At 35.8% G+C, this 27,589-nt stretch overlaps 4 protein-coding genes across 8 annotated transcripts; 1 reads left to right on the plus strand and 3 right to left on the minus strand.

Moving 5' to 3' along the window:
- Positions 1 to 105: 105 nt before the first annotated feature.
- LOC137819322 (scarecrow-like protein 14) lies at positions 106 to 3,422 on the minus strand. The gene is made up of 2 exons (XM_068623487.1): positions 3,189 to 3,422; positions 106 to 2,833 (listed from the first exon to the last, which is right to left on the minus strand). The coding sequence occupies exon 2, from the start codon at positions 2,800 to 2,802 to the stop codon at positions 562 to 564; it is 2,241 nt and encodes a 746-aa protein (XP_068479588.1). The 5' UTR covers positions 2,803 to 2,833; positions 3,189 to 3,422; the 3' UTR covers positions 106 to 561.
- Positions 3,423 to 7,382: 3,960 nt separating this feature from the next.
- LOC137825281 (telomere repeat-binding protein 5-like) lies at positions 7,383 to 12,702 on the minus strand. 4 transcript variants are annotated; one of them, XM_068631005.1, is made up of 10 exons: positions 12,372 to 12,702; positions 11,299 to 11,498; positions 10,409 to 11,198; positions 10,104 to 10,313; positions 9,935 to 9,997; positions 9,758 to 9,837; positions 9,342 to 9,580; positions 8,772 to 9,098; positions 8,477 to 8,540; positions 7,383 to 7,833 (listed from the first exon to the last, which is right to left on the minus strand). In XM_068631005.1, the coding sequence occupies exons 2-10, from the start codon at positions 11,377 to 11,379 to the stop codon at positions 7,591 to 7,593; spliced, it is 2,097 nt and encodes a 698-aa protein (XP_068487106.1). In that variant the 5' UTR covers positions 11,380 to 11,498; positions 12,372 to 12,702; the 3' UTR covers positions 7,383 to 7,590. The 4 variants fall into 4 exon arrangements, with proteins under 4 accessions (XP_068487106.1, XP_068487070.1, XP_068487187.1 ...); XM_068630969.1 differs by having other exon boundaries at positions 9,342 to 9,595; positions 12,372 to 12,609; XM_068631086.1 differs by lacking the exon at positions 8,477 to 8,540 and having other exon boundaries at positions 12,372 to 12,651.
- A 4,897-nt stretch (positions 12,703 to 17,599) lies between these two features.
- LOC137820323 (oxysterol-binding protein-related protein 3C-like) lies at positions 17,600 to 22,379 on the minus strand. Of its 2 annotated transcripts, none has more exons than XR_011082607.1 (10): positions 22,100 to 22,358; positions 21,686 to 21,779; positions 21,304 to 21,420; positions 21,148 to 21,220; positions 20,772 to 20,890; positions 20,407 to 20,528; positions 19,849 to 20,025; positions 19,323 to 19,467; positions 18,301 to 19,068; positions 17,600 to 18,017 (listed from the first exon to the last, which is right to left on the minus strand). XR_011082607.1 is itself a non-coding variant. In XM_068624356.1 (10 exons), exons 1-10 carry the CDS (start codon positions 22,189 to 22,191, stop codon positions 17,771 to 17,773), a joined length of 1,365 nt encoding a protein of 454 aa, XP_068480457.1. In that variant the 5' UTR covers positions 22,192 to 22,379; the 3' UTR covers positions 17,600 to 17,770. The 2 variants fall into 2 exon arrangements, 1 of the variants encoding a protein (XP_068480457.1); XM_068624356.1 differs by having other exon boundaries at positions 18,301 to 18,479; positions 22,100 to 22,379.
- A 1,656-nt stretch (positions 22,380 to 24,035) lies between these two features.
- Positions 24,036 to 25,160, plus strand: LOC137822797 (uncharacterized). The gene has a single exon (XM_068627800.1). It carries the CDS (start codon positions 24,036 to 24,038, stop codon positions 25,158 to 25,160), a length of 1,125 nt encoding a protein of 374 aa, XP_068483901.1.
- The last annotated feature ends 2,429 nt before the right edge of the window (positions 25,161 to 27,589 follow it).

A 27,589-nucleotide genomic window follows, 5' to 3' on the forward strand; every position in this document is an offset into this window, starting at 1 on the left:
TGCAAAATGTTAGTTGACATTGCTGTCAAAGAAGAAATAAAACTTGAAGATTTATTAAGAAATTTAGAAAAAATAAGAGTGAAATTTGCTTGGTTAAATGAGTGATTAAAGAGAATAGAAAATTGTCTTAACATTCAAACTTTGAAAAGAAAAAATGTATCATAAAGAAAAAGACAAGGTTACATGACAAAGAGAATATGCATTGAAGTTATCCCCTATTAATTACGAAGACACCTAACTTTAACAGTACATTGACAGATATGAAAAAACCCTACCATGGCCCTTACGATAATGTTGTGCAACCAGTGAGTTGAGGATGTCTGTCAATGTAGTTCAACTTTTATAATCACTCGCTATCTCAGGATTCTGCTGAGGATTACCTATCACAAGAACTCAAGAAGGAAGAAGATTCTGAGAACTGAAACTTCAGTGTGCTATGTTATTCCATTAGCAGGGATAAGCTTCTAGAATAAGTCAAGTCTAAACCATAAGCCTTGTGGAAGTCCATGTCTACCCTACAAACTCAGGAAACGTTTCTCCAAATAAACTACCCTGAGAAGATCATTGTGCAGGTACCCAACAAGAGGAAGCATAAACTACTCGGCCCTTCCAACCTTGCAGCATGAAGTTGGCATCTTCAAGAAGCATGAAATCACTGTGGTACACATCTTTCAACTTGTATCTTAATTTGTTGATGAGATGTTTATCCAAGGGAAGTTGCCTAAATCCAGCTCTCATGTTTCTAACCTGCCATTGCTTGTATATCTCGGGCCTCTCAACCCTCTCACAACCCTCACAAGCTAAAGCATTCATTACCCGCCGCCCAAAGAACTCTTTCTCAAACATCAATCTCATTGGATCTTCACGACTGACATTAGTATCAAGCACATCAAACAAAGTAGAATAATGGAAAAGGGCCTCCCGGAACCGTGGTACAAAGAATGGAGCATTGTAGCTCCCATTGACAGTACCATGTATAAAGATAGTGGGATTTGCCTTTCTTATTAAATTTAAAACAGCATCCCGGGGACTGTTCAACACAATTGTCTCATCAAGTAGATTTTGAAATCTAAACATAGAATTCACTGCAAGAAGTTCATTTTCCTTTATCTTCAAGTCCTCAATTTTGATGGTTTCCCATTTCTGTGCAATTGCATTGAACTCGAATGGAACTTTAAAGCGATCACAATATCTTGCTAGGCGAAGCCCCGTCTGCTGGACTCTCTCTGCTGGCCTGAAACCAGGTTGTGGGAGTTCTATCCCGGTAATCCGCAGCTTGGGAGGCCCACCAAGTCGTTTTGATAGACGATATATAAGAGCTGGCCACTGGAAGCCATAACGGATGCCAAAGTCTATAATATGAAGAGATTCGACTTCCATGGCTAGCTGCAAAATTGTATGGTTTGCAAAAATTATTGATAGCTTCTTGAATGGACAGGCCGAAATATACATTTGGTAAGCTTTCACCATGTCTGCTGCAGAGGTTCTTTTGTGTGATAAAGCAGTATAAATCTGAGTGCCTGTCCCAGCCAAGCGTGCTTCAAGGGCATTTGCAAAGCAATGGGCCAGTCTCTGAGTCCCATCACCCAGCGGAGAAGTATGTTGCCTTATCTGCTTAAGTAATTCATTAGCAGATACACGATCATCAGAAGAAACAGCTTGTGCACATAGAAGCAACAATGTCCTCAGATCCACAACTTCTTTTTTGTTGCCCTGTTTCTTAACACGGCTCTTCCCACCACCAGACTTGTTTGTTTCTTCTAATTTCTTCTGTGCACACAAGGATGCTCCATTAGAAAGGTCTGCGTAACAAATACACAAAGGAGCTGGATCATTTCTGCATCTAGTGCCCAGCAGAACCTTATCAAGCAATTCTGATATCTCACTGTCATCAATGTACACAGCAGACTGCTTGTTGCTTCTCCCATCATGCAAATCTGCTTCTTCATCTTCCCGCTCGTGATTCTTCCTTCCCCTAGACTCAGCATAAATTTCATCTCTCTCTACCTTAGTTTCCTCCTGTAGAGGAGGAACCTTCCTAAAAGAGGGGTTATCCAAGTCAATAACCAAAGGATTCCCTTTAGGTAGGAACTTATTGGCTTCCTCCACACCCCTCTCAAATTGCAGTACAGACTCACTCTTGCTAAACAAGGTTGGATCCAAAAATCCAGCTGCAGTGGAACTTGCCAAGAATCCACTATCGGTAACACCGAAGTTTCTTGTGGTGTTCATATAAGAATGGATTGAACTGGCCTGGAAAACAAAGTCAGTGGGAAAAGTGGTTTGCGGTATGGAAGGCTTATAGTCAGTAAGATCAACGTTATTGCCATGAGACTCAATCGAGTTACCAGTGCTAGTGGCTGTACCACCGCTGCCATAATCACTGAAACTACTATCCTCAGGGCTGTCCACGTCGTGATAGGTTTTTATTGAAGAAGGGTGTGTCTCACCAATGACCTCATAGAATGATTTCTCAGCAGCTTGGAGAGCCAAGGAATCATGAAACATACACGACTTTTCCTCCAAGTCCTCTTCCATGAGCATTTGGTTTATGTAGCGTAGAACAGTAACTGAAAAATCAATCTCATCCAATGGAGACTCCTCATCGGTGGCAAAGGAAACATGGTTCTGAGCAACGTTTGGATCAGGTGGAAGAACTAATGGGTTATCCCTGAATCCAAACTCAAAGGATCTCATCATCCCATTAACAGGGACAAGGAACTGATCCTCTACAACAACCGTGTTGGGCACTTGGTTAGGTTCAAAACCATTGATGAAATTGGACTTGAAACGTGGATCCATCAAGGTGATAAAGTTCAATTCAAAACCAATACTGTAAATTGAAAAAATGAGAAAAAAATTATTTTGTTACCCCCATAAATCCAGAACCATACAATTAGCATGGCTTTGTAACAGTACACGAAAATGGAAGAGACAGAAGCAGTAAGACATGTATGTAATCAAAAGTTGTAGCTGGATGCATGTGTTAAAAGAAGACGCTTGAGGGAACATTGGTAACCCTAGGAGAGTGAGATTTTGAGGCAATTTATGTGTATGGAAGCAAAATCAATGAGTTTGCTTTGCATAGCTAATGGACACAAGAAAGAAAGTAAGATGATTGTTTTATTAATAATGATGCAGGGAAAAATGACAAGTTATAAATAGAATAGAAGAGAGGGAGAAAGAACCTGTGAGAGAGAGTTGAGATTTTCTTTAGTTTGTGTCCTTGGTGGCGAAGACAGAAGTCATTGGGTCACACTGAGATAGATGATAGCATTTTGAGACCCAAAATAAAACAGAATCTCTTCTGTGTGTGCCAAATGTTGATATTGGCCTCTGAACCTTTGATCATAAAAACAAATGCACATGTTGGGTGGCTAAGGTGGGCGCGGTTATATTTCATGAAGACAAACTTATCTAGCACATATATGAATATAGGTGAATACGGATGCGTATAATCTCCTAAAATTTAAAATATGAGATATATATTATATAATTATATATTATATATGAGATACATATCTATATATTACATAATTATAAATTATAAAATTAAAAATAAATATTTGGAAGTAGAGAGATATTTTTCATGACTAGTTCAAAAGAATTTGTTACTTTCTTTTATAATCATAATATAAATTTATATAATAAATTTGAATTTTTAAAAAATTATTATATTTTATACCTTTTAAAATTGTGATAAAATCGTCATAGATTTATATTTTTTGAATTGAATACGATAAGTGTTATATGAGTATCGATACCAATACAGATGTAAGACAGAAATACGTCATTTATCTTCCGAGAGCACGACAAAAACCTTAATTGCCGCAGTCTACACCCTTAATTCTGGTCTTAAGTGATGGTTAACACCTTTATTTCTTGTCTTTAACTGATTATTGTTCTTAAGTATGTCTAAAGGCCAATATAATATTATGCACAACGTCGTAACTTTAATGACCTCTTTTAGAGCAAACTTAGCATTAGTTATTAATAATGTACTTGTTCGGTCATAGAAGATAATTACAATCTTTATCAAAATAAAAAAAATATTTGTAATGTCAAATGCTGTCACCTCACTTCACTGTTATTATATAGCTTCCGTACTCGCTTTCTTCCCTTGAAAAATAATATTTTGAGAACTTTTTATGAGACATGATAATACTGTTATAATAATATAAATATTAAAGTTTATAAAAGAAGATAAATAATATATGTCGCTTAAGTTATTATCAAATAATTGAATAGAGTTATGTAAGTACTTTTTTTATTGATTTTTTGTTTTTATATTATTCGACCATTTTAGTCAGGTTCGTAAGATATTTTCTGTAGAATAAGTAGTATTCTGAGTAAATGAAAGAGAATAAGAGGGAAAACAGAAAAAAAGGAAACATTGTGAAAAAGAAATTTTTGAATTATTCGTCAGATTCCGAGTACAAAAACTAAACCCTATATAAAAAGGTAAAAAGAACAGAAAAAGTAAAATGCCCGAAACAAACACTCCAAAAAAACAAAACAAAAATAATAAAGAGGGGGTGCAAGCAGAAAAAAAAAGCCCAAACAAGCTAAAGAAGATAAAAACAAAAAAGTGAATACTTTATCAATATTCTTCAAACTAAAAATAAATGTTCTTCATTATCATCAACTTAGAATGGATGTCTTTAAAAATAGTTGGAGCCAAGGGCTTGCCAAAAATGTCAACAACTTACAGAAGAGGAGATAGAAAAAACTTGAGAAGATCCACATTCAGTTTTTCACAAACATGTTTTGTCATCTTGTGAAACACTTTATTAGAGGCAATTTAGAAAACAAATTGGTTGTCACAATATAAGATTGAATACAAGGCACTTGGAGGTCTTGGAGAAGATAAGTGATTCATTTGATCTCACATGTAGTAGCTGCAAGAACACGATTCAGATGAGCTCCTTGAAATAATTTGTTGCTTTTAAGGTTTTCAAAAGATGATAGATTTTCCCAAGTATATGGAAACATATTTTCTGGTTTCAAGTGGTTCAATCAAAGTAATTAATTATAATGAAATTGTTGTTATGAAAGAAAATACTAGTCTTGGAGATTTTTTAAATATAGAAAATGTGAAAGGCAACTTATTGGTGATACTTGTTAGGAGCATAAATGAATTGGCTAAGATTATTAACACAAAAGACAATGTTTGGTCTAGTGTTAGTGAGGCTGCAATAGGAGGATGATTCTTCTTCATTTAATTTGATGCCTTTGCCAACAAAAGGAAGAGTTATTGCATTTACAAATTACAAAAACTAAAACAGAAAAATATATTTTACATTGACAAAAAAAACCCATTATATTTACAATGACCTGAAATTGTGCTTCTGATACAAAATTATTCTATTCTGACGTAACATTAAACTCGTCAAAATATTATATAAACATTAAATTATCATTCTTAAAATTATATTTTTACTGGAATAGTTTTGTAGGCTAATTATTGTGATAGATAAAATCTTAAAAAATTATTAAAATAAGTGAATCAAGTCAAATTGACATGACTTCTATTTCAACATGATTAGATTTTAATGGAAGTCTATTAATTGAGATTTCGTTATCCTGAAATTATATTTTTAAATTTTATCCATTTTAATAATTAATTTACAAATAAAATATAAAAAAAAACTAATATTTTATTATATTCTAGACTGAAATGGGCCTGACAAGCCCATCCTTTGTTTTACTTTTTGAATTGTGTACCACAGAATATTCAAATTAGGATTGGGATCCCTTTGAAACGGAATATTCCGTAGATAAAAAAAAATGAAATTTGTTTTTAAATTTTATGAACCACACTGATCCCAGTCACAATCCTCACCATTTCTAGTCAAAGTTTGAGAAGTGATGGCTGCATTCACTTATAAAGAGATAACAGATGCATGAACATCAAACAGGTTGCTCTTTTCTAGAAAAGAGACTGTTGTGTACACATTCACAACAGATTTAATGATGTTTGAGATTAAACACCAACTCTAATAAACCTTCATTGCCATCTTTATTCATCAATTTTTTTTATAAAATTTAAAAATAAATTATGTATTGTTATACCGTAAAATAAATAAATACGGCATGCATTTGTAAGAATATTGTTTGTTATAAAAAAAATACTTTTGTTTGATGGTACTTCATCAGTGGGGAAAAAAAAGAAAATAATAATAATTGGGGAGGAAGTGCATTTATTTGCTTGATGGTGCTTTAGCAATGACTTGATGGATAGAATTTGTGTGGATATAGTTTTCTCATTGTCTTTCTTCAAAAGAAAAAGAATGTTTTTTTATATAAAAAGTAGCATGTTCATTTAATTATATTTTTCAATTTTTATTTTAAAAAATTAAACCAAATAAAGAAAATACCTTTTCTTTGTTATTTGTTGGAATCAAATAAGAGGAGATCGTTTTTTCCACTCTTTGTTTATTTTCTTTTCAAATACATTTTTTCTTAAAAATATCAAATTATGTTTAGTTGATAATTGATAGAATATGAAGAAGTAAAATAGTAATTTTAATTATCACTATTTGAATGGTTTAAAATTGTGTGCAATAAATTGAGTGCGAGGTGTATTTTTTTTTTCATCTCACGCTGTTTTATACTTCTATTTTTTTCCATGTTATTTCTACTTTAAATTTATAGGAATTGAGAGATGATGTTTAATTAGTAATTTTGTTATTTAATAACTAAATTAAACATATATCGAATTCGAGATGGGAAATAATTTTGGTTTCTAACTTTTCATATTATTCTGACAAAGAAAATTGCCATGATCTTCACAAAAATATTTGGTATGTTCCATCGATGTTCAAAAGTTTGGTATGACTCACAATGAAACATATCATTTAATTTTTTTACCATCACTGGGTGTATCTACTTCGCAGTATATGCAATATATATTGATGATACTGTTTTTTCAAGTAGTGACTGTCACGCAGGTGAAACAACACATTTACGACAGGTGAAACAACAATATATATTGATGATATTGTTTTTTCAAGTAGTGACTGTCATGCAGGTGAAACAACACATTTCCGACAGGTGAAACAACATATTTGTCAACACCTTTCAGATCATATTGGCAAACTCAAAAATGTATCAGCTTAAGGAAGTGAATAAGATATTATTAAATATTTTTATTTATGTAATAGATTTAACCCTTATTTTTATATATTTTTAATATAAATATAACCATATGTATTTAATTTTCCTTTTCGTTTATTTTAACACACTGAAAATCCCATGTAGACAACTTCACCGTCTTCCATTGGTCATAAGTTTCCTCAGAAATTAGATAAGTAAATTGTAAATGTGGAATTCATCCATCAAGAAGTAAAAGCATAAGGATCTTGTACTACGGCAATGAAATATTTACAGTCAAAAGAATTGTGTTATGGAGCACTTTATTACATCAATCATTTACAAGCAGTGTCCACGAAGGGAAAGATCACATCACGAGCAAAGATAATTTTACAAGAACTCGAGACCTGTTTTGTTTCCTTGTCATCATCACTTTTTACACGCTTCATTAACAGATAGACTTCACAAATATTTATTGAAAGCAAAAAGAAAAAGACACTAATAACAAAAGTCAGAAACCAAAACACTCTCATCCACATGGCCACTTGCTGATGACAACCCCTGGCCTTTACGATTGAAGGAGAAGACGGTTTCAGTTTCCGGATGCTGCTGCTTAGTCTGCTGATGGGACCAAAATGCGTGGGCCACTATAACCCTGTCCAAAAGTTCTTGGGGAACAGGTTCACCCCTTCTTTGCTGAGGGGATATTCTTGCCGTGTGTACTAGTGTTTTCCATTTATCCTGCAACAACCCCAAAATCTCGTGTAAAATATTTCTCTGCCATGCGTTCTCGGTAAGGAAACCAAAAATCCATGATTATAAAAAATGGTCTTCATCTTTTCACTCGGATTCTATCACTATCTTGCAGTAGTTTTACAGAAAAACAGAAACATGAGGAATAACTAAGTTTTGGTTTGAATATTTTGGACACTATAGTTTGTATCTCATTAGGTTTTGATTTTTATGATTAGCTTTTCTTATTATCAGTCGCCATATTTTCAGTTTTGTGGGTCTTGTTCCCTAAAATATATGGAAACTATAGGGGATTAGTTTTTCATTGGAAATAAAGACCAATACCTAATAATATAACTTGTATATGGAATAAAGTACAAACGAATGAAAGTTCTAAGGATTTATGCCTTAAGAGTAGGGGTCAAACTCAAATAATAAACTTTGGGGATTAATTAAGAATCAAAACCTGAACATGTAGAAATTATAGGGCCCAAAACACTTAGCCTTAAGCTTTTATACATCAAAATCTATTTAAAAGATAAGACTCGCTAACGGGAAGGTGACATCTGGTTAACCATTTTTAAGAGTCGTTTACATAGTAGCATATATACAGTACTGCAGTTTCCAAGCAAAAAGGATCACATGTTTTTACCTTCAAATCCACATATGTCCGATGCTTTGCATTATCGAAAGCACAAAGCTTAACATCACGCCACCTGATTATATTTTTTTCATAAGAAAATAAAAACACAGCATAAAGGGATTGTAAGAGGAAATCTCTCTCACCATCCACTTACTGAAAATACAGAAGACAGACAACTATCTACACGCCTTCACACTAGCAACAGGATGGGGTACTAGTACCACGGTACCCACTAAATATTAGGCCAGCTTATGAAAAAGAAAATACTATCGTCAAGACAAACAAAGTCTCGTGTAAATCTTACCTTCCGGTTCCTAGTTTTTCAACTGCCTGAACCAGTGCTTCTACTTCATCTACAGAAAAAGGCCTACGTAATCGGCGCTGTACCACCATCGATCGCCTTGGCTTCTGGGGTACAGATACCATAGCTAGTTCCTCGTTACCCTTTTCAAGAACTGTAACCAATTCTTTGGAATCTTCCATACCTTTGTCAACATAAGTGTTAGCAGGAGAAGGTCCTGAATCATTATCACTTTCAAATTGGCTACCAAAACTGGTTACTTGATGCTCAGGTAACATGTCAGAATTGCCTTGAATGCCCTGATGAATTACAGCGGGACGGGAAGGACACCTGAACAATAATTTTAGAAACATAAACTAAATAATATTTATAAGATGACAGTATGAATAATAGTTTATACAAAAATATGTCAATGATACTAGAATAATTGAATTAAGTATATAAACACCTCATTTCCAAGAGAAAATACAATGTTGATTGGGGTGATAACTGTATTCGAGTACAAATAATTAAGAACACTAATTGACAACCCCAGTTCCTACCATACAACTTCATTTGAAGGTTATACACTACCTTATTACAGGCGGAGGTACGTCAGTGCTAGGACGGGGAGAATGTGCGGCGCATACAATCGGTAGGCTTTGCGAAGAATTAGGCTCCAGGGTGAAACCCAAAGCATCAAGCTGGTTATGATGAGAAATTCCAGTTTGAAGTAGTGTTTTACTGTCATCCCTAACTTTCTTTCCCTGGAGAAAAACACCAATGTGCAATTCACCTCCGAGTACAGCAGTCACTGCATCCATTACTGTCCTCTGCAGACCAAAATGCTGTAAGAAATACAGCCAACTGAACTTGTGATGGAAGAAACATGCAAATGGAATGGATCCTAAAATGTCAATGCAACTTATAAATTCACAGATGCCATTCCTCGTGAACTTCTAGAAATGGGAAGATGGTATGTAGATGGCCAAATATATAAATTATTACACCTTCAAGGACCCAATTGTTGCAGTTTCTGGAACCTCTATAAAAAGCTCTGGCACCCTAAATGACTTGATCCTAAGCTTCACTGGTTAAAAGAAATAAATTTACATGTAAGAACCGCTTTGAAGATACTGATCAAGTCAAAGAATACATAAAGAACTGCTCCCTCAATCTTCTCATACCATGAGAACCTATTCGTCGTAACACCTGGTGTTGACATGCTTCCAAGGATGGTATTCCAGGGTCTGCATCAAGGATTTAAACGAAGACTCCATGAGATCCTTAAATAAAGAGGTGAAACAAAAAATCAAACTGTAAAGAAGGAAGTCATGTAGAGGGAATGTGTAAAACCTCTGTGCATCCTAGGAAGTGAACCACAAGCATCCTGATTAATACAATTCTTGGGTGCATAATAAATCCCACCACTCCTGATAAATCCCTTAGAATTTGAAACAGACTTATAATTAAAAAGCTTCCTCTTTTTGAAAGGAATATTCATCTGAGAATTTTGGCGTTTATTGCACTTCCTCTGATTGTGGTAAGTTTTCTTCCAAACTCCATCTAAAATTAGCACGTTTCCAATTAAAAAAAAAATCAGTGAACAAGCAAAGAAGGATGAAGGTTAAAGTAATCTCATACCATAAGGATGAACTCACCACTGTTAGAAAGTGTGTCATACTTCAGTTTTTGAGCAACTTTCTGAAAGTTAGAAGCCAGTCTTTTACTTATTGCACTATCACCTATACAATTCTTTGGCCTAAAGGTCCTTGTTTTAGTATTAATAGGGTGAGTACACCCAGAAGAGTTTTCATCATCATCTCTACTAACTACTGCTACATTGTCACAACCTTTGGACAACAAGCTACAGGGAATCCTATCATTATACCCAGACAATTTGGCATTTCCTCCTAAACTGATCAACGCAGGAGGATTTTCATCCAGCGGATCCCCAAAACTGTACATCTCAATCCCACTGCCTATTGGCACCTTCTCCAACTCATGCATCCCATCCTTTCCTTTACTTGTATCGCCATCTATCTTGAAATGACTATCCTTTGGGTAACCAGAAGAATCTAATTTGACTTCTCCAGTAACATTTTCCATTTTGATATGGCTATTGCCATCCACCAACTTTTTTGCAATGAACCTCTCTAAGCAACTAGAACTTGCTACTATAGAAGCAATCTTTGCATGGTCATCAATTGCAAGATGTGGGAATTCTTTCAAACTTTTTTTGTCACAACTTCTTTCGTCAGAAAGCTCAGATTTGGATGGTTTATTTGCATCATGGCACTCTTTGACAAATCTACACTGATCCTTATTTGATGATGTATAGCTAGAAATGGCTGGATTCTCTCTCTCTTGTAATAGTTTACCAGCTACGGTGGCCAATAAGTCAAATGCACACTTCTGCTTGTCTTCTGCTCTTTGAAATTTGGCCCTCCTCTAGGAAACATTTTAACAAAACAATCATAAATATTGTTTTCATGAAATCTTACGTAAATTGAAGTATTAACCAGCCCCATGAAAAGCAAAACATATTTACCCTAACTGAGCGAGAAGCTCGGGGCATGGTAGGAGCCTGATAGCCATTAAATCCGTACTCTAACCTCTTCTGCAAGACCATATCTTAGAAACCATGCCAGAACAGACGGATCAAGCACAGATATTCAGCAATCCAAGACCCACTATCCGATAAACAGCACTTCTCTTCTTACTTGACTTAACCAGCCACGATTTGAAAGCCTGACAGTAAACCCATAAGTAAAAGATCAGATGCATTACAGTGTACCACTACCAGTAAAAGTAAATAATAATAAGTATTTCACAATTTTTTACATTACTGAAATTCGTTTAGAATGATAAAGTAGTATCTAAGAGAAAGACTATGAATTAGATAGTCCCGCCCTTCCCTTACGACTAGGCAATGCTCGGGTGTGAAGGTATATCTAGTGGGGCATCTCAAAAACAGGTTCGTTTTCTTTAAAAGGGAAAAAAGAAAACTTTTAAGAACATAGTCATTAAAAGAAAAAAAAAGTGCATGTTTCCATCCAAGATTTAGGAAGATATCATAGAGAGGGATAACAACAGAATATTTGCAATAACAAAAAACTAGATTCGACAAAGCACCATTAACTGCAACTCAATCTTTCAGAGTTAAAAATTACTCCCTTCATATGCCCAACCAAGAGGAAGTCAATCAAGTAACTCTCACCAGATCCAGGCACGTTGATGATAAAGGCATAAATAAAGAGGATTACACAACGAAAACAGATTCAGACGAAGATAAAAAAACAAACTTTACAAAACAATTCAGCTCATATTAAGACACAATACGCTAAAATCAAGGAAGAAGCAAAAAACAAACAAGATTTCAAACAGGCTCACGAGAAAAGTCTGAAAAATTCAAAACGTATACGGTAGTAGGGATCTAAAACAAAGAAAGAAGACCGATCTAGAAAAAAAAACAAAATCCAAATCCGAAAGAAAAACGGAGATTCAACTCAACTAAAGAAAACAAAGACCGAAAATTCTGAAGTTTCAACATAACCATACGACACAATCTCCCATTAATTTCACCCGCCAGCAATCAAAATCCTTGTCATAAGACATCCTTACCTGTTTCCCTTCAGAGAACACAATTTTGACCGGACGAAGCGAAATTCCGACGAATGTAAGACCGGCGAATTCCGAATTCTGAAGTGAACCAACAAAAACAACACTAGTTTTTCATCACAGAAGCATTTTTTCTTGATTTGGTTTATTTTTGTCTCATGGAACAAATTCGAATAGAAAAAGGAAAACAATTTGTTGCTTTGAATCCCAAAACCCTCTGAAAAAACTTCTCATTCTTTGCTTAAACCCCCCAACGCGCACTATATGACCACCCCCGCCAACCGGATCTGCCGGTTATTGCAGTTAACTCCACGGGATATAGCAGGTTAAAGGTAAAAAGCGTGGGTAGGTTGTAGGTAATTACAAACTTCTATAATTTTTTATTTTGTTTATTTTCCGTTATTATGCGTGTTATTTGAATATGATTTATAAATATGTTACATATAATATAAATATATAATAATATGGGGGTTTAGGTGGCATAATGTCATCGTTTTGCATTTGAGTGGGTGGGTGAGAGAAGCGTGACACTTTTAGTTTTTGTCATGCTTATTATTACAGGTTTATGTGTGAAAGATAATATTTCTAAGGACCAAAACACACTCTTTATTATATTTAATTATCATAATCCATCAGAATATAAATTAAGAAGCTAATTGTACGTGCTGGGATCAAACACAGCTAATAAGTTTTTTATAATCATTTTTAGTCATTGATTTTAAGAAGATCTCTCTCTCCTAACAAAAGAATTTAATTAAATAAATATCAAATTTTTAGACTTATTGAAGAAAAATCAATTTTTTAAAAGTCATTTAACACATAAAAATCATTATTGATATTGAGAAAGAAAACGAAAGCAATAAAAGTGCTTAGAGAGTAGAAATTTGGCACACCAATAAGAGGGCGTTCTGCAAGATAAACGGAGTTTGGGGAATCTCTGTGAATACGTCCTTATAGTGTAATAATGCTTCACAGTGTTGCAAATACAAAGTATTATTTGATAATACTTAAGAAAACTATAGTGACAAAATATTCAATATAACTACGTGATGTGGATACGTGTCAGTATCAAGAAAAAGACTTGGGTTTATCATCACACGTGGCAGTGTGACAGTGGATGAACCACGTCCTTTATTTCATTTTACTAAAAAAAATATTTTATATCACGTCACTACTGCTATTTTCTTTTGTCTTCCTTATTTTATTTTATTTTTAGAGATAATGTGAAATGGAGAAACTTGTTTAGGAAAAAATTGAGTTTATTGAAATTCATAGAAAAGGATAAGAGAAAAATGTTTTAGAAAGTAGGAGATAGGTAGTTTGATGAGTTACATTAGAGTTGGTTCAGTCAGAAACAGATACAAAACCAAACCAACCATTGATAACCTTGGACAAAGTTAGTTCAACCAAACAAGCAACCTTGCAATGCAACACATGTTGCTGTCTTACAATATAACAACCAGTTATCATCCTTAATCAATTATTCATTAAATGTGTTTTTCGTATAAGGCATATGACATTTTATTTTATGACAAAAATGTGCATTAAGTTTTGAGTTGCATTCTTTTATTCAAAATATTTCTATAATAAGAAGAGAATTCTAATATCTAATTGATTGATTTAAGATTTATAATAATATTAAAATTATTGTAGGAGGAATTAAATATCTAAAATGAATATAAAGATTATCCTGAGTAACAGAATTGTGTGTTAGAAAAGAAAAGAAAGAAAAAACTAAAAAGAAAATTGTCCTGAATTGGGTTTGAAAAGGGTAAGGGCACGTGATGAAGAGGAAATGCAAGGTGGCCCAGGAGAGAGAGATAGCGTGTTATGGCCATTCTTGTTAATTTGATTGAAGCCAAAGGAATCCATATTCCTTCCCCAACAAAGCTGGAAAAGAAAACCTTTCTGTTTTTGTCTTGTACTAAAACATCACATATATATATATGTATATATATATATATATATATATATATATATTCATGCCATGGTTGAATCACTAGTTACAGATCTGTGTTATCAATCCCCTGAAATTTGGATCCAAATAATTATTTATCCTCCAGAGAAAATAGACAAAATAAATATTAAACAAAAACTTATTCAGTAAAAATATAACTTAAACACAGAAAAAAGTGTTGTCATTACATATCTGCATATAGCAATTCCCAGATTGTTGGAGTGGATTCTCCTTATAGCATAGAAAAAATTTAAATATTTTATATAACACATTTTAATGATAAATAAAGATGAGTCTCTTTTCGAACGTGGTTAATATTACGATTATTTCTTGTGAGCAACTTCATAACTTTTTGTTCTTCTCTTCCTTATCTTTATAAATTTGAAGTTTGGATCATACTTGCCAAAGGTATAATCTGATTGTATAGGTCAATGTAACCTGTTGTACGATCCGACATAAAATCAAATAAAAAGATATTTCTATATTTAGGTTCAATTTCATAAATAATTATTAAAATTAATAAAAAAAATAACTTGTAACAAACTTATAATTCACTCGAAATTTTGATTACACTGAAAACAAACAACCTTAACACGATATTATTTTTTAAAATTTTTAATTATTTTAATCACTGATAAGTGAAATTTCATTATAAATAGTACAGATAAGATGATCATGAGTTACATATAAAATTTATTGATTTGAAAAAGTCAGAAAAGAAGTACAGCAAGGACAGTCAAAAGTGTGACTGTGACCTATGAACTTGACATAACGATGGAGTAAAATGAGGTGAGATATAGAAGAAAAAAAAGTAGGAAAAAACAACTAAAAAGAAATATCCAAAGAAGTTTGAAAGTGGAAGCTAGGGATGAAGTGTGTAGTTGGAAGGAGATTGAAACTCAAGTAACTTGAATGTAATTTACTTGACTTACAAGCCACATTCAGATCTTGGTCACACCCACTGGAAAAAAAAAAAGGCAGAAACAAGAAAAGTTGAGTATTACACCACTAAAGTACAAGTTTGAATTAATGTTTATAAACTTAAATGACCTAAATTTAAGTTTAAAAACCAAATTCATTAAAGCAATGTGTAAAATTAAGTTTTCTGGTAACATTTGTGTTACAAACTTACTTTTTAAAATAATAAACTATGTCAAATTCAAAACAATAAAAATTTAAAACCAAACACATGATAAAGTATCATGGAGTTCAATAGTTAGAATCAGACAAGGCAATGGTAACAACAGTAAAGAAAAAGTTGTGTGGGGACCGATTGAACAAAAACATTATTAAATATTCATGAGAAAACCTAATTTTTTATCTTAAAAGATGTGCTGTAAAAATCATTGCATTTAACTGATTAAAGTAATCAAGGGTTGTGATCCATCCAATCAAAATAATATTACATGCACATAATAACTGATAAAGGTAATTAAAAAGTGAGAGGTGAATTCTTTACCTCGCATACTCAGAAAAGAAAAGGCTGACAATAGATAGTTATGATATTTCTACCCAACCTTTTATAATTTTTTTTTTATTTCTATCAAGTTTTTATAATCACGTGCTTGTAGAAGAATACAAAATTAATTTATGACAGTAGTTTTTCAAATCTAAAAATATAAAAGAACATTTGAACCTAACATAAATGAAAGAAAAGACATTTTTTCTCTATTTCTACAAATTTTCTACCAAAGAGTTCAGCAATCTCCACACTCTCACTTTAAAATAATCCTAAATGTGCTAACAACCCTAAATAGTGTTAGCACCTGAGGTCTCCTGACCTTATTCCAGTCTTCTTATAAATGTTTTAAGGATCGTGTCTTAAAATTTCATCTTTATTAGAGGGTTTTCCACTTTACTGGACAAAATACTCTAATTTGTTGAAACTTGAGTACTAGACCGTAGATCAAAAAGTTTACATTAGTATATGTTTTATTTAATCCTTTAATTTGAACCTTAACTCTTAATTGTTCCAATCTTGTTATATTGGTTTACATAACGAAATGGTTATTTCTTGGAAAAAAATTACTCGTAGGTTGAAAGAGATGAATGCTTTGAAAGAGTCGGGCAACACGTTCAATGCAGCTAACAAGATGATTATTGCTTCGGACGATGTTGAGGTCACCCCTTCGGACCCAGTTCAAAAGAAAATGTTAGAGAAAGAATGATCAATGGCCTACTCCTACCAAAACAACTCACTCTTGGTTCTAACAACTGAGAATTAGAACCCTCAAGGCCTAGTTGCAAGGGAGGAAAGTTTTTGGGATTCAAGATTTAGCCATTCGACCCATAACTGGGCTCATAACCTCTTTAACAAGGACATTACCCTTTTGGAGAAGCAGAGTTTATCTACCATATGTGAAAGCGTTCAAGGCCTTCTCAACAAGGCATCAACCATTATTTATTGGATTGGGAAGAAATTGCAAGAGGCCTCAGCAAAAGAAAGGTGGATAAGACAATTGTTCGAAACTCAGAAAGAGATTGAACACATAAGGTCTGATGTTGTCGAGGTAGAGAAGCTTCAAGAACAAGCTGACAAATGGACTAAGGAACGAGAGGTTTGGGCCAAGGATAAAGCTTTTTTATTCCAAAAGAATGCAACATCATCTTTTCTAGTATGTGATGCTACTTATTGCCACTTGTGTCCTCTTGGGTAGATACCCCATCTTTTTATAGGAAAATCACAATAGACTAAAGCATTTTTTGAAAATGTTTGGAGAAATCCTTGAATGCTAGAAAAACAACCTAAGACAAATTTGGAGATGAAAGGTAAATTATTGTTTTATTTATTATTATATTTGACAACAGAATAACAATACAAAAATCTCACTAACGCGGAGTCCCTTCAAGATCTCATGAGATCTATCTTCAAGTGATCATATCGATTTTGAACTTAATATTATATTATCAATCATGCGAATCTGGCAAATGTTCTAATCTTTCTTTAACCAATTCAGTCATCTTCTGGATGGAAAACCGTTATGACTGTACAGATACAAAGAAACGTGCAACGCATGTGACAAGCTTCAAATTCATACCGCAAATATCATACATCTCTATTCTTTTTAATTATTAAGAATTGCGCGTCTTAGCCTTTCTTTTGGGGTTTGGTGTTGGAAGAGAGGAATGTGTAGTCTAACTGTTTTGCCCCCAAGCAAATTATTGACAAAAACCTCGAATATGGCATGTTTGACACTAGCAAAAACACCATAGACAGCAACGGATATATACATGTTCAAGGTAACCCTCACGGGCTACGGCCGACCACAGTCCATGCAAAACAAAAACATTGTATCTGTGATAATCAAAATATTAATGTTCTGCGGATATTACAATGATCACAAGCCAACAAAATCAAAATAAAATTAGATTTGTTCTATGTATCAATAAAAAGTTACATGAACCAACTGCAGCATCCGAAAGCCAAAGGCAAATTGAAACTAATTCATTCCGTGGCCAAATTACCATACTGCCATGGATTGAATTCAATTGCTTTAACATCACAATCATCAATGCTTCCCATGTCATCTGCAGCAGCCCGATGTTCAGTGTATTTACCATTATATTGATAGATTTCCAAATCACCCCAAGGAGTTGTTGTCACTTCTTCAGTTAAATCAAACCATCTAGGCACGAACTTATGCCCTTTTTCCTCTCGCGTTTTCTTTTCAGCACGCTGCCTCTCCTCCAAACTGAAAGGAAACAAGTGAAGAATAAATACCCTGGGAATCATCTAACCAAATTTCTCTGGTGATTGGTGAAACTCAAGCCCATTTCTATTTGAGAAAGGGGAAGACAGTAGCAGAGAAGCCTAACAAATTCTCAAGAGAATACAAAATGGTTCTAATTTCTAGCCACTCCCCCTTGGGCATGAGATACCAATACGGAAGGCCACAGAATGATCAATTAAAACCGAACCCCCACCCACACAACAAAGACTATGTTGTCTGTTACTTAAAAGAAAAGGTAAAGAACCTGCTCTTTTCTGCCCCAGATTTTGACAGATCACCCATCTCAAGTGCATATCTATCTGGGCGTAGACGAGAGTCTGATGCCAACAACTTCCTAGGGGCAGTGTCAAAGCTGTTTATTTTATGAGCAAAATACGTATACTGAAATTTGTCATTCTTTGGAACATCAGCAAGATGCCAAACCTACAGAACAAAATCATTGGAAATGCCAAGGACAATGATCAGGAACGTATTAGTGTCCTCACCAATCAATATAACAGTAAAGTATAAGTGCAAAATTATATCTTATCCAAAGTGAAATGAGATTATTGATTGCAATGGTTATAATAACTTCCAACAGAAGAAATCATAAATAAGACTAAAAGGCTGGATTGCAATGGATTATGCTTCTTGTCAACAGATGTGTATGAGCAGCCGACTTAATATACTAGGATATATTAGCATCTTCTTGCATCACATCATGAAGTTCCTTCAAATGATTAGCATTTTACAAATAGGTTCAGAATTTCCAGCGTAAATGTAAGTTTCTTAATAAGGAAAGAGCACAAGCACAGTAAACTAAGAGAAGTAGTTGAAAAAATTGAGTTCAATGTCACCACTTTAGTGCTTGGTGGAAGTAGGGAGAAAAGACAAAAGTTGTTTCCTTCTTTTGAGGAGCTGGGGTTTGATGGATGAACGATATTCTTATGGCTCCCCATGCACTCTTGGCTTGTGAAAGTTCCTTAACTGGGAAGAGACTATGGCCATTTGCATTGGTCTCTACAACTATAACCTAAACCAAGAGTAACAAGATAGACCATGACTTTAACCTTAAACAGTAAAACAACAAAGCTTTGTCCCACTAGATGAGATCAGCTACATGAATCACATGATGCTATTTAACTTGGAAAAGGACTAAAGTTTCAAGGATGTTAACTATCATCAAACATTAAGACCAAGATGCCTAGTTTTTGAAACAAAGTTACCATGAACTTTAATTGCAAATAATCTCAAGTTCATTCTGAAGATTTTTTATTGAAAAGTCACCTCTTTCAATTCTGTGTTTGGGAGAGGCTCTCCTTCTGAATCACAGGGTTGATAACTCATTGACTCATTCCACTTCCCAGTCATTAATATTTTAGGCTCCTCGGAAGAATTATAGATATACCCATCCACTTCATATCGACCAGCACTACAGCAGATCAAGAAATAGATAGTCTAATTAAAAGTTAGATATATTGATAATAGTAAGATACCTAAACAGCTGAGTAGAAAGACGAAGTAAAATATAGAAATCCTAAACGAAGGAAGAAACAATTCAGGCCACTCAATTATTTTCAAATAGCTTAGTTTTAACAGGAAAAATTTGCCAGGTAACTAGTGGTCAATCAAATCAAATAGTCCGGTGAAACAAAAACTTTTAATGCCACATTACCAAGAAAATAATTTAAATATCATATATTGAAGTAAAAGCTGTAATAGAATAAACTAACAAATTGCTCAAGGTTGAAATCTAAATCCAATATAGAAATTGCTTCTTAAGAAAGTAGAAAGAAAGAGAAATGATACAGACCCAAACCATCCACATGGTTGAAAATATAGTACAGCTTTATCTCCAGTTGTCAGATTTGTCATTATCATTTCCCCAGGCGAATCAATCCAAGTCCGGCCAAATATGAGGTTGTTAACCTTTGTAGAAGGTGGCACCAGATCCAAGATTACACCATCTCTCTTAAGAGTCACACGTGTTCTGCAAACATACAAGTTTTTTTAAATAGAAAATAGCGACAGAACTAGATTACATCAAGAATTATTTTCCTGCATAGCTATATACTGTACCACTAAGGAACCCATATTGACAAACTCATAGGGAGATGAAGAAAGTATAATAATTAGCTTGGAACAAATATGCATATTCATCAAATACCACCATAAATATCTCTACCCTGCTGGAAAATACATTAAATCTCTTAAGATCATGGAGATGACATCGAAACTCCTTCATTAAGAATGCAATAGGCGAAAACATCAATCAGAGTTGGAACTTGGAAGAATACATAACAACATCAGTAACAAGAATAAACTGATATAACAGAGGAAATCTACTAAACAACTGCAATATATTTGTCACCTTCCAATAGGGTAAACATCAACAGAATTTCCCAAAAATTTAGTTTTCAACTTTGAAGTCACATCATATGTAAAATGCTCATTCTCAGCATGCCCAGCACTCATTGGGGGATGATGACTCACCTGAAATTTAAAATAATTTATTTTATATACAGAGAGAGAGAGAGAGACAGAAAAAACAAAAACCCATATAATTTGTTGCAGCCTAAGGCACCTAAGAAAAAAAGAAGAAATTAAATGTTTTTAAAAGGTCCTAAAGAACCCTATATTTCGAAGACAAATGCACAGAGAGAGGGAAGAAGAAAGAGTAATGCAGAACATGCTGCATCAGAGAGTTTCCTCGAGAATCACATACTGAAAAGATACCTGTTCTGCAAGAAATGTAATTCCGCCATGATTAGCCAATTCATAAGTCTCTCCAAGGATAGGATTAAAAGGCTTCCAGGTTCGTTGGAAAGCGAAGTACACAGATATAGCCCATGATGCTGTGATGATTATCATAAAGTACAATAGTGAAGAAAGAATTAGAAAAACGCATATCTAAAGTTACTTCAACCCAACTGGAAAATAAGAACTAAAAAAAGCTTTACATGAAGATATTTGAGGCCAGTAAAACAAATCCTTGATCAAAACTAGTTAGAATGCTTTTGGTCTGACATTCATTCCTACCTAGAACTATATCCCTGGGAGAATTTTCAGTTAGATTGGGGAAAAAAAAAATTATAAAGAGAAAACAACTCACTTGCGTAGACTAACCGCATGTATGGATCCTCTGATTCATCTGCTTGATCTAACAAGTAGGAGTACTCCATCAACTAGTTCAAGCAATTTAGAATCCAATCAATTCATACTACAAATTAAGAAACCATCAGAAATGACAAAACTAAAGTAAGCAAACCTCTGCCATTTTCTGAAGCATAGTCATCGGTTCAAAGATAATAACTGGTAGTGTCACCATTGATGTTACATCGGAGCCAATATATTTCTGCATCATCTTCCAATAACCATCTCTTTCCTTTACATAAAAGAGCCAAGGGAAAAAAACGATAAAAAAATGTTCAGAATATGAGCATGTACGAATGAGGCATGTGCAGAAGAGAAGAAGAAAATAGAACAAAACCAAAAGATATGTCAGAATCATTATCATGAACAAACACCACAAACAATTTAACTTAAGGGAGTAGTAATTTCCAACAACATTTTAAATGCTCAACAGGGAGCTGGAAATAAAGAAAAACTAGAAACAGCCATAAATTAAAAATAAACAAATAAATAAACACCTCTTGTTTCCATCTTCCTTTTTGTGCTTCCTCCTCTGCGTCTTCTTTACCTCCCTCTGGATTAATAACTTCCACACCTTCATATCCAAGAAGCCTGGAAACAAATCAGAAACATATAAATAAGCTTAAATTCCTCTCCAAATAGTTGCAATTTGCAAATCCTAGAGAGTTTGAACACTGCTAGAATAGACTGAAATTCTAGTGTTGTAAGAATGCAATATCCTACATGGCTAGGATGTACAGTGCAGGAAAAGCATTTCAATACTCGATCAACGGGGAACCACTTTTTTTTTCACACCAAAAATGCAATCATCAAATTATACTTGAAAGTAGAAACAAAACATATGAATATAGGCATTTAGAAGTGACATTGTTTTGAGGTGAATTAATGAAAGGATGATGAAGACGAAGTACCCGTTGACTGATCGGTGCATAGCATCGGTGAAGATGGAAGACATGGCGGCGAAAAACCCCTTACTTTCATTCTTCTTCGAGGGGCTGCCCATCTCTGCGGGTAAACCTTAAACCCTAATTCAGAAAACTATCAGATTCAGAACCCAAAGAAATTACACAACCCCAAACCTCGCCCAAATCAAATTCAAACTCAACTCAAACTCAAACTCAAACAATGGAGGAGTGAAGGGTGTGTATAGTGTTTTGGGTAAAATGAAAAACTAATAATTTATATTTGGATGATATGTTATATGTTAAAATTTTAAATATAAGATCAGTTAATTTTTTTTATTTGTATTAATTTCATCGTGTATTGTTAATTTAACTATCTTATGTTGAGTAAGGATTTTTCATTATTGAAACTAAAGTTATAAACATGGTTTTTATTAAAGATTAGTCAAATTTAATAGCAAAAGTTATTTATTTTTAACTCCTATATAATCATGTAAAATAAGTAAGAAAAAAAATCTACACCCACCAACAAAATTGTTGATAGATATAAAATAAGTATTTTCCAATGAATATCGGTAAGTAACGTGTATTTTATTTCATCAGTTTCTTCACGGGATAAATACCATATTACGGTATTTATACATGTGCATATTATTTATTTTTTAATATATAATTTAAATTCTATATTAATTTCTACAATCTTGTTTTTATTTGAATATGGTTTTAGAATTAAATAATTAAATTAATGCTGCTTCTAAAAAAACTAATTTTATTTTAAGTTATAATATGACAAAATATTTAAATATGTTTTTTTAGAAAAGATTAATTTTATTTTTATTGATGTTAATAACTTTATTTAAATTATATTTTATGATACATTTTTATTTAAGTTTATATTTTAAAGAATACTTTTAAAATAATTTTATTTAAACTTTAAAAAAGAATCATATTATTTATAAGTATTTATGGATGATATAAAATAATTTGAGTATTTTTAAATAGGCATTTGACTGATAATAAAATTGAATTTTCTAAACTAGATGTATTGATGTTTATGTACTTGTGTATATATTAAATTCATATAGTTCGTGGCTAAATTAACAAGTTATGGGTTCTATTGAAGTTACACCTTTCTCTTTAATGGTTGGTTTGAATGCGAGAGACTTAAAAAGAAAAAGAAAAAGAATAGTAAATAAACTTTTTTAGTCAGAGTGAAATAAAGTAAAGATAAAACAAATGAATAGGGAATTTAAATGAATGCATATAAAGAGAAAAGAGCCAGAAATAAGTATTTTTTTATCAAATTATTATACTATAATCTGGTTTTAAAATTTTAAAAACAGTATAAAATTGTATGCTAATAAATATATGAATTTGACATAAATGTGTATTTTAATTATCAGATTGTTGATAAAATAAATATGATATTAACTTAACTATACATGTGTATTACCAGATGACTAGACCGACTAGACGACAAAATCGACTAGACGACAACAGGCGAAGCTAAACGCGTAATTAGGCATAAACAATCCAACTTAAATGATAAGCACGGTTAAGACACAATTGGGCCTTCGTTTGGACCCTAAAGCAGGCCCACAGCGGCCATAGCCCACCTAGAGCAGTATAAATAGCAGAAGAGGCACATCACCCAAGGTAACTATTCACTCCCCACTCTTCTGGTACTTAGCTCTCGGTCTGACTTGATCGTCGGAGTGTCTTCGCAGGTACTCCCCCCATCGTGTCCGAGCCGAAGATCCAGCTGGAAGAAGACCAACCGAAAGACCGACAAGACGAGAAGAACAACACAAGACATCATCAGAGGAAGTGTTCTGCAGGGTCAGATCTTGTAGGAACATTTTGGCGCCCACCGTGGGGCCGAGAAGAAAAACCCCACGAATTGTCCGCATGGTGACTACGAGGAACATGACGGGTAACGATAGGAATGCACAAGAAGAAACCAGCCGTCCAGACCCCATCGTTAATCTTGAAAATGCTGCAGGAAATGGAAGCTTTGAGGAAGGAGAACGCTCGGATGAAAGAGAAGCTTGTCGAGAAGCCAGAAATACCGGAAGCCATGGATAATATCCCCTTAGGAGATCACGCGAACACGGATACACGTGAGGCCGGGAGCTCGTATCAAGAAAACATAAGGCCGGCCTCAAATAATGCGCTAAACACGGCGCCTCGAAGAAGTCCCTTTACTGAAACCATCCTTGAAGTCCCCTTGCCGGGAACCTGGAACAACCCCGCATTGGACAAGTATGACGGATCCACGGATCCTGATGAGCATGTAAATGCGTACCTGACACAGGTCGGCTTGCATACGGCGGAAGACGCGTTGTGGTGCCGAATATTCCCCACCTCACTTAAGGGGGCGGCCTTGAGCTGGTTCACTCGATTGCCAGCTCAATCCATAGATTTCTTCGACACACTTGCGGCTAAGTTTGGAGCACAATTCACTACCAGCCGACCACACCACCTCACTTCGATCGCATTAGTGAATATTCGGCAAGAGAAGTCGGAGACCTTGAGGGCCTTCATGAACAGATTCGGCAAAACAGCGTTAGACATACGAAACCTAAGTCCCGAAGTGGCGATGCACCACATGGTGACTGCACTGAAGCCGGGACCGTTCTCGAACAGTTTATGCATGCAACCCGCCACAACATTGGATGAGTTGCGCCAAAGAGCCACCAAATACATGCAGCTGGAGGAATTGAAAGAGTTTCGGAGTAGGGCTCAAGCGCCCGACGAACCTGAGAGGAGGAGAGACAGAAGCAGACCAACACATTTTGGGAAGCCTAGAGACTTTCCCAAGGGACCACGTTTCAACCGTTACACCCCCCTGACTGCCGAAAGGTCGAGGGTCTTAGAGGAGGCTCTCAATGCAGATCTCCTGAAGGCACCAAGCAGGACTCCTACTCCGCAGAGTGCCGACCAAACCAAGCATTGTCACTACCACCGTAATTTTGGGCACACGACGGAAGATTGTTGGGCACTGAAGGATAAAATCGAAGAGCTCATCCAAGCTGGTCATCTGCGACGCTTTGTCCAAACAAGCCGATAAGACAGGAAAAACGAAGTCGACATGGAAAAGAGAGAAGGGCGTAGGGACACACAGGCAAACGAACAGAGAGGCCGAAGAGGCCGAGAAGGCCGAGAAGGACAAGGAGGAAGGGATCGTCGCAGAACCATGCCGGTACGTGGAGTCATCAACACGATCGCCGGGGGTTTCGCGGGAGGAGGAACTACATCGTCCTCCCGAAAAAGACACCTCCGAGCGGTTAGTTCGGTGTACTCCATCAGCAGAAGCAGCAGGAGAAGCCTGCCTCCCGTGCTTTTCACGAATTCGGACTTCAGAAACATAAACCCGAAGCATGATGACCCTATGGTAGTCACCATCGAAGTAGCCAACTTTGTCATCATGAAAACTCTGATAGATCAAGGAAGCTCTGTGGATATCTTGTATTGGAAGACCTTCCGAAAGATGGGCATATCTGACGACGACATTGTCCAGTATGATGAACAGATCATTGGCTTCGCGGGGCAAAGAGTCAACACCCGAGGGTACATTGACCTGGACACCAAGTTTGGAGAAGGAAATCGAGACTGCCGGACGATCAAAATCAGATACCTGCTTGTCGACGCCGAAACGTCTTACAATATTTTGATCGGGCGATCTTCTCTCAACAAATTGGGAGCTATAGTCTCGACACCCCACCTGGCCATGAAGTTCCCAGCCGACAACCTGAGTAGGGGCCGAGAGGTGGTCACTCTCCATGCCGACCAGAAGACTGCAAGAGAATGTTACGCGGCAAGTTTGAAGATCCTGCCGCCGCGAACACCCACCCGGAGGGCCGAAGTTCATCATATATCCCTAAGTGATGACCTGGATCCAAGACCGAATGACGAACCCCAAGTGGAACCCAAGGAAGAGGTGGTGCCATGCCGAGTGGGCCGAGCAGGTCATAATACACGTTTGGGATCAACCTTAGGAGAAGAGGGAAAGAACATTATCACAGTTGTCCTATACAAAAACACGGACTTGTTCGCATGGTCGGCAGCCGACATGCCGGGAATAGATCCTCGCATAATCTCGCACAAACTATCAGTCTGTAAGGAGGCTAGGCCGGTAGCCCAGAAGAAGAGAAAGTTCGTGGGAGAAAAAGGACAGATAGTCGAAGAGGAAACCAGGAAACTACTGGATGCTAGGTTTATCCGAGAAGTGCATTACACCACGTGGTTGGCAAACATTGTCCTGGTGCAGAAGAACAATGGAAAGTGGCGAATGTGTACTGATTACACCCATCTTAACAGGGCATGTCCAAAAGATGCATATCCATTGCCGAGCATTGACCGGCTGGTAGATGGCGCAGCCGGTCACAAAGTGTTAAGTTTTCTTGATGCATACTCTGGGTACAACCAAATACGGATGAATCCGGCAGACCGAGAGAAGACAGCCTTCATTAGCGACAAAGCCAATTTTTGCTATGAGGTCATGCCTTTCGGCCTCAAGAATGTTGGAGCCACCTATCAGAGGCTCATGGACCAGATGTTCCGAGATCAGATAGGAAGGACCATGGAAGTATATGTTGACGACATAATTGTAAAATCCGATAGCGTGGAACAACACGCCAACGACTTGGCCGAGGTCTTCCAGCAGATAAGGAAGTATGACATGCGCCTTAACCCAGAGAAATGCGTGTTTGGAGTTGAAGGAGGCAAGTTCCTAGGCTTTATGCTGACAAGCCGAGGAATCGAGGCGAATCCGGACAAGTGTCGGGCCTTGGAAACTATGAGAAGCCCGGAAAACCTGAAAGAAGTTCAGCGGCTGGTGGGAAGACTGACGTCCTTGTCCAGATTTATGCCTAGACTAGCGGATAAGATCAGACCGATCTTGAGGCTCATGAAGAAAGCAGAGAAGTTCACATGGAATGAAGGTTGCGAAGAAGCTTTTCAAACGGTAAAAAAGGCGTTGGCCGAACCGCCTATTCTAAGCAAACCCGTCAATGGGATCCCTCTACTGGTCTACCTGGCCGTGTCGCCGGAAGCCGTAAGTGCCGCCATAGTACAAGGAAAGACAGAACAAAAACCAGTCTACTTCATTAGCCGAGTACTACAGGATGCGGAAACCCGGTATCAAATGATCGAGAAGGTAGCTCTAGCCCTCGTCCATGCCTCCAGAAGGCTACGACAATATTTCCAAAGTCACGAGGTTATAGTGCGAACCGACTTCCCCATCAATAAGATTTTGCAAAAACCCGAGTTGGCCGGAAGAATGATTGGCTGGTCAGTCGAGTTGTCCGAATTCAGCATTAAATACGAACCACAAGGACCTATCAAGTCCCAATGCTTGGCAAACTTCACTTCAGAGTTGCAGCAATGCCAAGAACCTGAAACCATATGGATCCTGCATGTCGATGGCTCCTCAAGTAAGAAGGGTGGAGGAGCCGAAATTGTTCTGGAAGGGCAAAAAAATATACAGATTGAGCAATC

The sequence above is a fragment of the Phaseolus vulgaris genome, chromosome 11, assembly GCF_000499845.2.
Source record: "Phaseolus vulgaris cultivar G19833 chromosome 11, P. vulgaris v2.0, whole genome shotgun sequence".
In the NCBI taxonomy this organism is placed as follows: Eukaryota; Viridiplantae; Streptophyta; class Magnoliopsida; order Fabales; family Fabaceae; genus Phaseolus; species Phaseolus vulgaris.

Excerpts from the sequence above, each read along its gene's own strand:
- LOC137825281 (XM_068630969.1), bottom strand. The coding sequence starts at position 11,379 with ATGGTCTTGCAGAAGAGGTTAGAGTACGGATTTAATGGCTATCAGGCT. Across the intron at positions 9,838-9,934 it reads ACGACGAATAGGTTCTCATG|TGAAGCTTAGGATCAAGTCA; the intron begins GTATGAGAAGAT and ends TCTTTTAACCAG. Across the intron at positions 8,541-8,771 it reads GAAAAACTAGGAACCGGAAG|GTGGCGTGATGTTAAGCTTT; the intron begins GTAAGATTTACA and ends AAATATAATCAG.
- LOC137819322 (XM_068623487.1), bottom strand. The coding sequence starts at position 2,802 with ATGGATCCACGTTTCAAGTCCAATTTCATCAATGGTTTTGAACCTAAC.
- LOC137820323 (XM_068624356.1), bottom strand. The coding sequence starts at position 22,191 with ATGGGCAGCCCCTCGAAGAAGAATGAAAGTAAGGGGTTTTTCGCCGCC. Across the intron at positions 21,780-22,099 it reads ATGCACCGATCAGTCAACGG|GCTTCTTGGATATGAAGGTG; the intron begins GTACTTCGTCTT and ends ATTTGTTTCCAG. Across the intron at positions 19,468-19,848 it reads CAACCATGTGGATGGTTTGG|TGCTGGTCGATATGAAGTGG; the intron begins GTCTGTATCATT and ends GATCTGCTGTAG.
- LOC137822797 (XM_068627800.1), top strand. The coding sequence starts at position 24,036 with ATGCACAAGAAGAAACCAGCCGTCCAGACCCCATCGTTAATCTTGAAA.